The sequence below is a fragment of the Salvelinus alpinus genome, chromosome 23, assembly GCF_045679555.1.
Source record: "Salvelinus alpinus chromosome 23, SLU_Salpinus.1, whole genome shotgun sequence".
NCBI lineage: Eukaryota > Metazoa > Chordata > Actinopteri > Salmoniformes > Salmonidae > Salvelinus > Salvelinus alpinus.
In genome coordinates, this window is record NC_092108.1 from 14,352,587 (window position 1) to 14,367,090 (window position 14,504).

The 14,504-nt window shown below is 42.9% G+C and overlaps 1 protein-coding gene across 2 annotated transcripts in view; it reads right to left on the bottom strand.

The window, feature by feature from the left end:
• The window catches only part of LOC139550283 (neurocan core protein-like), a 154,059-nt gene that overhangs the window by 99,027 nt on the left and 40,528 nt on the right, over positions 1-14,504 (bottom strand). For both annotated transcript variants that reach the window (XM_071361080.1, XM_071361079.1), the window contains 5 exons: positions 14,048-14,266; positions 13,240-13,422; positions 7,233-7,407; positions 6,913-7,040; positions 2,354-2,668 (listed from right to left, as the gene is read on the bottom strand). In XM_071361080.1, coding sequence (XP_071217181.1) covers positions 2,354-2,668; positions 6,913-7,040; positions 7,233-7,407; positions 13,240-13,422; positions 14,048-14,266 — 1,020 coding nt within the window. The remainder of the gene's footprint in view (positions 1-2,353; positions 2,669-6,912; positions 7,041-7,232; positions 7,408-13,239; positions 13,423-14,047; positions 14,267-14,504) is intronic.

Sequence of the window (14,504 nt, forward strand, 5' to 3'; positions counted from 1 at the left end):
TCAAAAAGAAACTAAAATAGCTTCTTAGCAAAGAGCAATTTTTCCAACAAGAATTTTCCTAGGACCGTCTGGGAGTGATCTGAGTGGGGAGGGGAAAGCTGAAAACTAGCTGTTATTGGCAGAGAGGTTTCAAATCAGAAGAAAGAGGGTTTATTGGTCACGTACACAGTTTAGCAGGTGGCATAGCGGTGCAGTGAAACGCTTATGTTGCTAGCTCATAACAATGCAGTCAAATGTCTATTAACTAATTCATTAACTAATTAACTGCCTGGTGATGTCATCACTACTTCTATGCTCGCTTCGAGGCAAATAACACTGAAACATGCATGAGAGCACCAGCTGTTCTGGAAGACTGTGATCACGCTCTCCGCAGCCGATGTGAGTAAGACCTTTAAACAGGTCAACATTCACAAGGCCGCAGGGCCAGACGGATTATCAGGATGTGTACTGCAAGCATGCACTGACCAACTGGCAAGTATCTTCACTGACATTTTCAACCTCTTTCTGCCCAAGTTTGTAAACCAACATGTTTCAAGCAGACCACCCTAATGCCTGTGCCCAAGAACACTAAGGTAACCTGCCTAAATGACTACCGACCCGTAGCATTCACATCTGCAGCCATGAAGTGCTTAGAAAGGCTGGTCATGGCTCACATCAACACCATTATCCCAGAAACCCTAGACCCACTCCAATTTGCATACCGCCCCAACAGATCCACAGATTATTTACATTTACATTTAAGTCATTTAGCAGACGCTCTAATCTCTATTGCACTCCACACTGCCCTTTCCCACCTGGACAAAAGGAACACCTATGTGAGAATGCTATTCATTGACTATAGCTCAGCGTTCAACACCATAGTGCCCTCAAAGCTCATCAATACGCTAAGGACCCTGGGACTAAACACCTTCCTCTTCAACTGGATCCTAGTCTTCCTGACAGGCCGCCCCCAGGTGGTAAGGGTAGGTAACAACACATCCGCCACGCTGATCCTCAACACAGGGGGCCCTCAGGGGTGCGTGCTCAGTCCCCTCCTGTGCTCCCTGTTCACTCATGACTGCACGGCCAGGCATGACTCCAACACCATCATTAAGTTTGCCGATGACACAACAGTGGTAGGCCCGATCACTGACAACGACGAGACAGCCTATAGAGAGAAGCTCGGAGACCGGGCCGTGTGGTGCCAGGACAACAACCTCTCCCTCAAAGTGATCAAGACATTCTCATCGACGGGGCTGCATTGGAGCAGGTTGAGAGTTTCAAGTTCCTTGGTGTCCACATCACCAACAAACTAACATGGTCCAAGCACACCAAGACAGTCGTGAAGAGGGCACGACAAAAGCTATTTCCACTCAGGAGACTGAAAATATTTGGCATGGGTCCTCAGATCCTCAAAAGGTTATACAGCTGCAACATCGAGAGCATCCTGACTGGTTGCATCACTGTCTGGTTTGGCAACTGCTCGGCCTCCGACCTCAAGGCACTACAGAGGGTAGTGCGAACGGCCCAGTACATCACTGGGGCCAAGCTTCCTGCCATCCAGGACCTCTATACCAGGCGGTGTCAGAGGAAGGCACTAAAAAATTGTCAAAGACTCCAGCCACCCTAGTCATAGACTGTTCTCTCTGCTACCACACGGCCAGCAGTACTGGAGCGCCAAGTCTAGGTCCAAGAGGCTTCTAAACAGCTTCTACCCCCAAGCCATAATTAGTAAAAAATTGTACCTTTATGTAACTAGGGAAGCCAGTTAAGAACAAATTCTTATTTACAATGACAGCATAGGAACAGTGGGTTAACTGCCTGGTTCAGGGGCAGAACAACAGATTTTTACCTTGTCAGCTCAGGGATTCAATCTATCAACCGTTCAGTTACTAGCCCAATGCTCTAACCACTAGGCTACCTGCCGAACACCTAATCAAATGGCTACCCAGACTATTTACATTGACCCCCCTCCCCCCTTTTACACTGCTGCTACTCTATGTTGTTATCATCTATGCATAGTCACTTTAATAACTCTACCCACATGTACACATTACCTCAACTAACTGGTGCCCCCCGCACAGTCTCTCTGTACCGGTACTCCCCTGTATATAGTCTCACTATTGTTATTTTACTGCTGCTCTTTAATTACTTGTTACTTGTATCTCTTATTCTTATCCATATTTTTTTATAACTGCATTGTTGGTTAGGGGCTCTTAAGTAAGCATTTCACTGTAAGTTTTACACATGATGTATTCTGCGCATGTGACAAATACAATTTGATTTGATTTGACAAGTCGATTCAGTAGAGATGGTCCGGTCATCATAGCTACACCTTGATCACTTGGAATCCAGATCTGGACTTCATTCTCACCTCTGTAGCAATAGGCGTCATAGAGTGGTATGGCATCTGTAGCATTGGCTGATCCGCTGCTGGTTGTGGTTCCATTGGTGTTGGGTACAACGGTCCGGACCCCTGGCTGGTCCCCTCCACAGCCCTGCCTGGGCTGGGTGATAGGGTAGCGGACACTGCCGTCAGAGAGCCAGCCTGGAGCACAGACGTCTAGTCCTGTCCTCCAGGCCAGGTAGAGCTGTCCCACCGTGGCTAACTGTCCCCCCAGGGAGACGCAGCGTTCTGAGGCAGAGGACAAAGACAGACGCCCTGGGACCCAGGAATGAAATACCTCACCTAGAGAGAGAGAGAGAGAGAGAGAGAGAGAGAGAGAGAGAGAGAGAGAGAGAGAGAGAGAGAGAGAGAGAGAGAGAGAGAGAGAGAGAGAGAGAGAGAGAGAGAGAGAGAGAGAGAGAGAGAGAGAGAGAGAGAGAGAGAGACAGAGAGAGAGAGACAGAGACAGAGACAGAGACAGAGACAGAGACAGAGACAGAGACAGATTACCGAACTGGCATGGAGGCCACGTGCCCTGATAACATATGAACATGTCAGTTGTGGACCCCCTGGAAGTCCCCCGTCCCCCCCCCCCCAACCCCCCAGAAGGTAGCACCATGAACACAGCGGTTGAAGGCCCCCTTGAGGTCAGGGCCCTCCCCCCAGATAGCATATGAACACATCAGTTGAAGTTCTCTCAGCCTCATGGCAAAATGTATAGAATAGCTTGAGATTAGCTATACAACTGCACATATATCTGTCTGCCCCATGGCAAAATGTGTAGAATTGCAGGAAATTCACTGTAAAGACATCCTACAGTGATTGTTGAAATGTTCCTGTTGAAAAGTGTATATCCCAAGTAAAAATATAGCAAAATACACACACTAAAGTATAGAAAAACATGTTTTGAACAAAATAGTGTTCTTTAGACATAACTGCAAACTTCAAGGAGAAAGACATTCAAAGAGTTGGTCTGATGGTGTTGGTCTGATGGTGTTGGCCTGATGGAGTTGGTCTGATGGTGTTGGCCTGATGGTGTTGGCCTGATGGTGTTGGCCTGATGGTGTTAGCCTGATGGTGTTGGCCTGATGGTGTTGGCCTGATGGAGTTGGTCTGATGGTGTTGGCCTGATGGTGTTGGCCTGATGGAGTTGGCCTGATGGTGTTGGTCTGATGGTGTTGGCCTGATGGTGTTGGCCTGATGGTGTTGGCCTGATGGAGTTGGTCTGATGGTGTTGGTCTGATGGTGTTGGCCTGATGGAGTTGGCCTGATGGTGTTGGTCTGATGGTGTTGGCCTGATGGTGTTGGCCTGATGGTGTTGGCCTGATGGAGTTGGTCTGATGGTGTTGGTCTGATGGTGTTGGTCTGATGGTGTTGGCCTGATGGAGTTGGCCTGATGGAGTTGGTCTGATGGTGTTGGTCTGATGGTGTTGGCCTGATGGTGTTGGTCTGATGGAGTTGGTCTGATGGTGTTGGCCTGATGGTGTTGGCCTGATGGTGTTGGCCTGATGGAGTTGGTGTGATGGTGTTGGCCTGATGGAGTTGGTCTGATGGTGTTGGTCTGATGGTGTTGGCCTGATGGTGTTGGCCTGATGGTGTTGGCCTGATGGAGTTGGTCTGATGGTGTTGGCCTGATGGTGTTGGCCTGATGGTGTTGGTCTGATGGAGTTGGTCTGATGGTGTTGGTCTGATGGAGTTGGTCTGATGGTGTTGGTCTGATGGTGTTGGCCTGATGGTGTTGGCCTGATGGTGTTGGTCTGATGGTGTTGGCCTGATGGTGTTGGCCTGATGGTGTTGGTCTGATGGTGTTGGTCTGATGGAGTTGGCCTGATGGAGTTGGTCTGATGGTGTTGGTCTGATGGAGTTGGCCTGATGGAGTTGGTCTGATGGTGTTGGCCTGATGGTGTTGGCCTGATGGTGTTGGTCTGATGGAGTTGGCCTGAATGGTGTTGGCCTGATGGTGTTGGCCTGATGGTGTTGGTCTGATGGTGTTGGTCTGATGGAGTTGGCCTGATGGTGTTGGTCTGAATGGTGTTGGTCTGATGGTGTTGGTCTGATGGAGTTGGTTTGATGGTGTTGGTCTGATGGTGTTTGTCTGATGGAGTTGGCCTGATGGTGTTGGCCTGAATGGTGTTGGTCTGAATGGTGTTGGTCTGATGGTGTTGGTCTGAATGGTGTTGGTCTGATGGTGTTGGTCTGATGGTGTTTGTCTGATGGTGTTGGTCTGATGGAGTTGGCCTGATGGTGTTGGTCTGAATGGTGTTGGTCTGATGGTGTTGGTCTGATGGTGTTTGTCTGATGGTGTTTGTCTGATGGAGTTGGTCTGATGGAGTTGGTCTGATGGAGTTGGTCTGATGGTGTTGGTGTGATGGTGTTGGTCTGATGGTGTTGGTCTGATGGTGTTGGTCTGATGGTGTTGGTCTGATGGTGTTGGTCTGGTGGTGTTGGTCTGATGGTGTTGGCCTGATGGAGTTGGTCTGATGGAGTTGGTCTGATGGTGTTGGTCTGATGGTGTTGGTCTGATGGTGTTGGTCTGATGGTGTTGGTCTGATGGAGTTGGTCTGATGGAGTTGGCCTGATGGAGTTGGTCTGATGGTGTTGGTCTGATGGTGTTGGTCTGATGGTGTTGGTCTGATGGAGTTGGTCTGATGGTGTTGGTCTGATGGTGTTGGTCTGATGGTGTTGGTCTGATGGTGTTGGTCTGATGGTGTTGGTCTGATGGTGTTGGTCTGATGGAGTTGGTCTGATGGAGTTGGTCTGATGGTGTTGGTCTGATGGAAAGTTGTGATGTCATCAGCCTATAGAGAACAAAAGAGGAAAAGCCACCCCTCACTTGTGCTATGTCATGACTGACCTGGACCACCTATTGAGATGTTGGTTAAGTAAATCAGGTGTTAAATTAGGTGAAAAGGAGACTGGAGTGCTACTTTACAGTTTTTTTACAATCACTTTGGCACTAATTTCAGAACCTTGATATCCTTTTTCAAAACTCTAGACACAAAACTCACAACTGATGATCAAAATGAATCAACATTTTTCAAAACTCAACACTTTTTCCAATTGCTTGGATACAATACACATAGAGCTAAGATCATTTGTTCATTGAACTAAAATCACCTGTTCAAAATTTCTAAATGCAATTCACACATCTGAGATGACTGTCTACTCATTTCATTACAATGATCTAACTATCAATTGATACAACTGCTCAAAATGATAGTAACTGTTGCTTTACTCTTAATGCATACTTTTATGGAAACTGACTAACAATATTCCATGTTTAGATCATGAAAGTTTCAGGATAACGAGATCCATTGACACCAATTACCGTGGAACATCAACCAATTGGACAACATAATCTATGGATGTAATATTTCATCATCATTCTTTATCAGACACTGTTTCTATGGTCCCATGTACCACTTTTCCAGACCATGTTTTCAGATTTGACATTACTGTACACTCACCGGCCACTTTATTAGGTACACCTATCTAGTACTGGGTAGGACCCCCTTTTGCCTCCACAACAGCCTGCACACCCCTGTTTTAAACGGCTGTTATTTGAGCATTAGTGGCATTTCTGTTAGCTTGAATGAGTCTGGACATTCTCCTTTGACCTCTCTCATTAACAAGGTGTTTTAACAGGTGAGGTGAGGAAGGCGAGGAACACTGCAGTTGACGTTTTACTGTTGATTTTTTCTTTTTTGTAGCTAATTATTTTTTCTTTGATTCAAAGAAATCTAATGTTGTGATTTTAGAGTATTTCTTAAAAAAATGTCAGATTTTGTTCAATTATTCCACTGTGCCTGTAGTATTCTCTCTACTAGTCATTTTACAGGGCAGTTGACGTTTTACTGTATTTTTTTGGTGTAGCAAATAATTTTTGCTTTGATAAAAAAAAACTGTTCTGATTTTATTGTATTTCTTTGATAAATTTCAGATTTTGTTCAGTGTTCCACTGTGTCTGTAGTATTCTCTACTAGTCCTTTTACAGCGATGTATTTACGTGTAGTACCATAATTAAACATGTATCACATATTTTGTACTCCAATATTTAATGATTGTACGAACAACTACACAGTGAAACAATCGGTATCTTTTGTGTGGGTGATCTGAATTAATGTTCCTATGGTATTTCATGATAACTTAGTTATTTGAACCAATGATTCTGCAAGTGCAAGGTTTTTTTAAAGATATGAATACACAATGCAATGTTTTGAACATTGGACAGCCTGTGTTACAAGTGAGGCCAATTTTGAGTTTTGTGTCTAGAAAAATGACCACAAGGTTCTGAAATTAGTGCCAAAGTGATTGTAAAAAACTGTAAATCAGCAATTATTTTTCTCAATCTCATGGCAAACCCCCTGTGTGTGTGTGTCTATGTGTGTGTGTGTGTGTGTGTGTGTCTATGTGTGTGTGTGTGTGTGTGTGTGTGTGTGTGTGTGTGTGTGTGTGTGTGTGTGTGTGTGTGTGTGTGTGTGTGTGTGTGTGTGTGTGTGTGTGTGTGTGTGTGTGTGTGTGTGTGTGTGTGTGTGTGTGTGTCTTACCCTCCAGTTCCCTGCTGAAACAGTAGACATCGAACAGCTCATTAGCGTCTCTTTTCCCATAATTCCTCACACCAGATGAGTATTCCTGGTGTCCATAGCAACCAAGCTCTGGTGACTGGATAGGATAGCTGTGGAGAGCATTTTTAGGATCAGAGCCAGAGGACACTAGCCTGCACTCCATTGTTAAAACTATCAAACAATGGTTGTCCTCCAAACAGAATGTAGTCTGAGTTTTTCAAAAAGTGAGTGTTTGGGTGTGACTGTGGCAGCTGTGTGTGTGTGTGTGGTGTGTGGTGTGTGGTGTGTGTGTGTGTCCTCACCGGACAGTCTGGTCAGAGAGCCATCCGGCAGCACAGTTGGAGTAACCGTCATGGAACGCTGCCCACAGCTGGTTGGGCGTGGCGATGAGGGCGGAGTTCTCCTGACAGGCCCACTTAGCGTCATCAAATGAGAGGGCGTAACGGTCGCTAGGAGACCAGTAATGGAATACCACACCTGAGGAGAGAGACACAAAAGTGAGGTGATGGACAGACACATTCTCTCTCTCTCTCCCTTTCTATCTGCCTCTCTCTATCTCTCTGCTTCTCTCTCTGCCTCTGTCTCTCTGCCTCTCTCTCTCTCTGCCTCTCTCTCTCTCTGCTTCTCAATTCAATTCAATTCAATGGGCTTTATTGGCATGGGAAACATACGTTAACATTGCCAAAGCAAGTGAAGTAGATAATATACGAAAGTGAAATAAACTATACAAATGAACAGTAAACATTACACTCTCAGAAGTTCCAAAAGAATAAAGACATTACAAATGTCATATTATGTATACATACAGTGCTGTAACGATGTACAAATGGTTAAGGCACAAAAGAGAAAATAAACAAGCATAAATATGGGTTGTATTTATAATGGTGTTTGTTCTTCACTGGTTGACCTTTTATTGTGCAACAGGTCACAAATCTTGCTGCTGTGATGGCACAATGTGGTATTTCACGCAGTAGATATGGGAGTTTATCAAAATCGGGTTTGTTTTCAAATTCTTTGTGGATCTGTGTAATCTGAGGGAATATGTGTCTCTAATATGGTCATACATTTGGCAGGTTAGGAAGTGCAGCTCAGTTTCCACCTCATTTTGTGGGCAGTGTGCACATAGCCTGTCTTCTCTTGAGAGCCAGGTCTGCCTACGGCGGCCTTTCTCAATAGCCCCAGGACCAGCTTGCTTAGGGGACTCTTCTCCAGGTTCATCTCTGTGTAGGTGATGGCTTTGTTATTGAAGGTTTCGGAATCGATTCCTTTTAGGTGGTTGTAGAATTTAATGGCTCTTTTCTGGATTTTTATAATTAGCGGGTACCGGCCTAATTCTGCTCTGCATGCATTATTTGGTGTTTTACGTTGTACACAAAGAATATTTTTGCTAAATGTTTGTCCCATTTTGTGAATTCTTGGTTGGTGAGAAAACCCCAGACCTCACAACCATAAAGAGCAATGGGTTCTATAACTGATTCAAGCATTTTTAGCCAGATCCTAATTGGTATGTCGAATTTTATGTTCATTATGATGGCATAGAAGGCCCTTCTTGCCTTGTCTCTCAGATCGTTCTCAGCTTTGTGGAAGTTACCTGTGGCGCTGATGTGTAGGCCGAGGTATGTATAGTTTTTTTGTGTGCTCTAGGGCAACGATGTCTAGATGGAATTTGTAGTTGTGGTCCTGGCAACTGGACCTTTTTGGAACACCATTATTTTTGTCTTACTGAGATTTAATGTGTCAGGGCCCAGGTCTGACAGTATCTGTGCAGAAGATCTAGGTGCTGCTGTAGGCCCTCCTTGGTTTAATTAAATTAATTAATTAAATGTATTTATTTGACCTTTATTTAACTAGGCAAGTCAGTTGGGGACAGAAGCACCAGCTCAGCAGCAAACAGTAGAAATTTGACTTCAGATTCTAGTATACACCATGACAACGCAGACTGTTCTAGTGTCCTAGCCAATTTGTTGATATATATGTTGAAGAGGGTGGGGCTTAAGCTGCATCCCTGTCTCACCCCACGGACCTGTGGAAAGAAATGTGTTTTACCCTCAACACCACTTTCCATGAATTTTTATAGCAGGCCCATGCCAAATTTAGTTGAAAGCTATTTTGAAATCAACAAAGCATGAGAAGACTTTGCCTTTGATTTGGTTTGTTTGTTTGTCAATTAGGGTGTGCAGGGTGAATGCGTGGTCTGTCGTACGGTAATTTGGTAAAAAGCTAATTTGACATTTTCTCTGTACATTGTTTTCAATTAGGAAATGTAAGGATTTTTCGAAGGTTGCTGTTGACACATATCCTACGGTAGTTATTGGGGTCAAATTTCTCTCTAGTTTTGTTGATTGGGGTGATCAGTCCTTGGTTCCAAATATTGGGTAATTTTCCAGAGCTGAGGATGATGTTAAAGAGTTTAAGTATAGCTAATTGGAATTTGAGGTCTGTATATTTTATCATTTAATTTAGGATACCATCAATCCCACAGGTCTTTTTGGGTTGGAGGGTTTGTATTTTGTCCTGTAGTTCATTCAATGTAATTGGAGAATCCGATGGTTTCTGTTAGTCTTTCATAGTTGATTCTAAGATTCATATTTGATCATGTACTGTATATGTTTTTGCAGTATGTTCTTTGTTATAGAGCCAAAAAGATGGGAGAAGTGCTTTATTCATGCATTTCCATTTTGGATAGATAACTCTTCTTGTTGTTGTTGGTTTGGAGTTGTCCTATTTTCCCAGAAGTAGTTAGATTCTATGGATTCTTCAATTACATTAAGCTGATTTCTGACATGCTGTTCCTTCTTTTTCCGTAGTGTATTTATGTATTGTTTTAGCTATTTCTCACTCTCTCTATCGCTCTCTTGCTCTCTCTATCTCTCTTTCTCTCTCTCGCTCTCTCTCCTTCTTACTCTATTTATCTCTCACTCACCCCCCCCCCTTCTATTTTCTTTCTTGATCAACACCACCCGGACACACACATACAGTAACTGTATTCACGAAAAATAAACAAGTACTCTATTCACTAGGGGCTGTTTTAGCAGCGTTCCTGCATGAAACAGCCACACAGGTTTGTGTTGCGATGCCAAGTGTGTCCTTGTCTCAGCCAAACAGATGGGAGCTTGTACAAGCAATTAAATCATTAGGATGTTAATTCACTCATGAAGGTCACCCAATGAAATGTTACTCTCCATGTGGCAGTGTAAGACACTAAATGAGATGCTAATATCAACATTGGAATGTAGCCACAATATTACAGTATGTGGAGTATTTTCTAAGCAGGAGATGTGTTCTCGCTTATGCTCATTCCTCTGCATTTACAAATTCAAATTCAAATGGCTTTATCAGATAATGGAAAGGGTTACCACATACATTGCCAAAGGAAACACATAGACACATATCAAATCAATGATGACGCAGATGTACAATAATAATAATAATAACACTAGGAAAAATAATAATACTCAATGAGTAGTAACATTTAACAGGACACTTCAGTAAGGACAATGATGAAATAGTACATACTATTATAAATATAAAAAAGTAGGGCTATATCATGCACATCAGATGCAGTATATACAGTGAAAGTCGGAAGTTTGCATACACTTTAGCCAAATACATTTAAACTCAGTTTTTCAAAATTCCTGACATTTAATCCTAGTAAACATTCCCTGTCTTAGGTCAGTTAGGATCACCACTTTATTTTAAGAATGGGAAATGTCAGAATAATAGTAGAGAGAATGATTTATTTCAGCTTTTTTTTTTCATCACAATCCCAGTGGGTTAGAAGTTTACATACACTCAATTAGTATTTGGTAGCATAGCCTTTCAATTGTTTAACTTGGGTCAAATGTTTCGGTTAGCCTTCCACAAGCTTCCCACAATAAGTTGGGTGAATGTTGGCCCACTCCTCCTGACAGAGCTGGTGTAACTGAGTCAGGTTTGTAGGCCTCGTTGCTCACACACGCTTTTTCAGTTCTGCCCACAAATATTATATAGGATTGAGGTCAGGGCTTTGTGATGGCCACTCCAATACCTTGACTTTGTTGTCCTTAAGCAATTTTGCCACAACTTTGGAAGTATGCTTGGCATCATTGTCCATTTGGAAGACCCATTTGCGACCAAGCTTTAACTTCCTGACTGATGTCTTGAGATCATTTTACTTTCTCATGATGCCATCTATTTTGTGAAGTGCACCAGTCCCTCCTGCAGCAAAGCACCCCCACAACATGATGCTGCCACCCCGTGCATCACGGTTGGGATAGTGTTCCTTGGCTCGCAAGCCTCCCCTTTGTTCCTCCAAACATAACGATGGTCATTATGGCCAAACTGTTCTATTTTTGTTTCATCAGACAAGAGGACATTTCTCCAAAAAGTACTATCTTTGTCCCCATGTACAGTTGCAAACCGTAGTCTGTTTTTTTATGGCGGTTTTGGAGCAGTGGCTTCTTCTTTGCTGAGCGGCCTTTCAGGTTATGTCGATATAGGACTCGTTTTACTGTGGATATAGATACTTTTGTACCTGTTTCCTCCAGCATCTTCACAAGGTCTTTTGCTGTTGTTCTGGAATTGATTTGCACTTTTCGCACCAAAGTACGTTCACCTCTAGGAGACAGAACACGTCTCCTTCCTGAGCGGTATGATGGCTGCGTGGTCCCATGGTGTTTATACTTGCGTACTATTGTTTGTACAGATGAACATGGTACCTTTTCATTTTCCCATGATGTCAAGCAAAGAGGCACTGAGTTGATCTCAGACTGGCCAATAGAAAGAAAAGATTAAGATGGGCAAAAGAACACAGACACTGGACAGAGGAACTCTGCCTAGAAGGCCAGCATCCCGGAGTCACCTCTTCACTGATGACGTTGAGACTGGTGTTTTGCGGGTACTATTTAATGAAGCTGCCAGTTGAGGACTTGTGAGGTGTCTGTTTCTCAAACTAGATACTGTAATGTACTTGTCCTCTTGCCCAGTTGTGCACCGGGGCCTCCCGCTTCTCTTTCTGTTCTGGTTAGAGCCAGTTTGCGCTGTTCTGTGAAGGGAGTAGTACACAGCGTTGTACGAGATCTTCAGTTTCTTGGCAGTTTCTCGCTTGGAATAGCCTTCATTTCTCAGAACAAGAATAGACTGATGAGTTTCAGAAGAAAGTTCTTTGTTTCTGTCCATTTTGAGCCTGTTATCGAACCTACAAATGCTGACACTCCAGATACTCAACTAGTCTAAAGAAGGCCAGTTTTATTGGTTCTTTAATCAGCACAACAGTTTTCAGCTGTGCTAACATAATTGCAAAATGGTTTTCTAATGATCAATCAGCATTTTAAAATGATAAACTTGGATTAGCTAACACAACATGCCATTGGAACACAGGAGTGATGGTTGCTGATAATGGGCCTCTGTACGCCTATGTAGATATTCCATTTAAAAAATCTGCCGTTTCAAGCTACAATAGTCATTTACAACAATAACAATGTCAACACTGTATTTCTGATCAATTTGATGTTATTTTAATGGACAACAAAATGTGTTTTGTCCATTATTTCTAAGTGACTCCAAACTTTTGAACGGTAGTGTGAATAAACATATACTACATCTGATGTTCATGATATAGCCCTACTTTTAGATGATTATAAAAATACACTGTTTGACAACCCAATAGGTTTATTCAGAACAGATCAATCGTAAACCATCTGTGTGTTTTTAGCTGCATTTCATGGAAGAGCAGTCACAGCCACAGGCCAGTTGTCATTGGTATTCAATCCATGCACTTAATTACAGTGTTACGGACTATTAGCCTGTTAATATGAACTCATAATGAAAATACAAACAGAAGCAGAGTGTAATATTGGGATACAAACTCCAAATTGAATACATTTCAACTCTATATCTGACATGGTACAGGTGTCTTGTTTTTTTGCCCATAACCAAGTGTGTGAGGTGTATACTTTTATTTCAAAGTAGATTTGTTTAATACTACCAGGAATCTGCCCTGATATAGTAAAAGGTTATCAAGTAAAAGGTCACAATTTCCCACTGAGGTGTCTTAGATGTCATTAACGATCATTTAAAGGGACAAATAGGTTTTTAATTCACAGTATGGATTCATTTAGCTTACAGACATCTTCACAATATAAATATTTTCAGAAGTATTGATAAAGTCTACTCCAAGGTTGTAGTAATTTACAAAATAAACAAAAGAATTCCCAGACAATACTTATAATACTTGTTGCATACCTATTGGGAACAATCCAGATGTGTTGTATTGTATTGGGGAAAGAAGGTATCTCAGCTTCTGAATCACACCAGCTATAAACCACTCACCTGTGACCACAAGGGGCACTATGTCTCGCTCGTAGTCATCTACAACCACAATCTGGCACTGGTAGGTGCCTGTGTCGTTGCTACGGAGGCCTGAGATCTCCATGGTAGCATTTAGGTTGTTAGCAGCGTATCCAAGCAACCTGACCTGGCCAGCGAAAGCCTTATTCACCTTCACCATATCACCTTTGGAAAATAATGAAAAATAAAACAATTTCTATGAAAGTGTATAGACCTTTTCAACTGTCAAAACAATAACCCTCTAATCATTTTGTCATAACAAATGAAGCGTATTACAAACAGCCAAATATGGCATGTTTAAGCCCATGTTGATTGAAACTAATATAATTGAATCACTAGCTTTAATATAAAAGAAGCAGGACCATCCATACTAAAGCCTTTTCCCACAGTCAAATGACCTAGTGGCCTCATGGTTGGAATGTTATTCATCTTTGTAATAATTTCATAATTAATAAACATTTATTTTTTTTAAATGCCGAAAAATGTCAGTCTTCTGTGATGTATATAAAGTGTAATATTAGGATGAAAACTCAAAACGTAATTCATTTAAACTATATCTGACATGGTACAGGTCTCTTCTTTCATTTGTGTGAGGTGTATACTCTTGTTTCAAAGTAGATTTGTTTAAGACTACCAAAAAACGCTCTGTGTGAACCTGATTTAGCCCACTGGAGTAAAAGGTTAAAGGACGTGAATAAAACCGCTCAACACCGAACCCCATGGAGGAAGTTAGTGAATGACCTACGCTCCCCAAAGAGCAAAAGGGTTTAATTCAAGTTACATTATTTACCCTTCGCTGAGAGAACCATCTGCTCCAGTGGAGCCCCCTCTCCACCCTGCGGTATCCAGGTTCGGGTCCACTGGATGTGGGGAGGCTGGCTGGAAGGGCTGAGCTCACTGGGCTGGAGGGTGAAGACACAGGGGAGGTGGGCGATGCCAGTCAGGGGCTCTCGTATGGTAGGGTGGGTGACTCTACGCATGTTCACTATGGAGGATGCCTCGCTCATACCTACAGAAAGGAGATACAGGAAGAATGACAGGGTCATGAGTTGAAGGAAGAAGGGAAAAAGAGAAAGAAGGAGAGGAAGTGTCACAGAATTAGATTTCACTCCTATGGGCACATCTAATATGGCTGCCGGTCCACCCACCACAGAACATTTATCTTGAATGGTATTTTCCCTTCTAGTAATTCTATTTCTATGGAAAGTCTTCAGCATTCTGTCAGTACAGGAGGAAGGGTTAGTGTG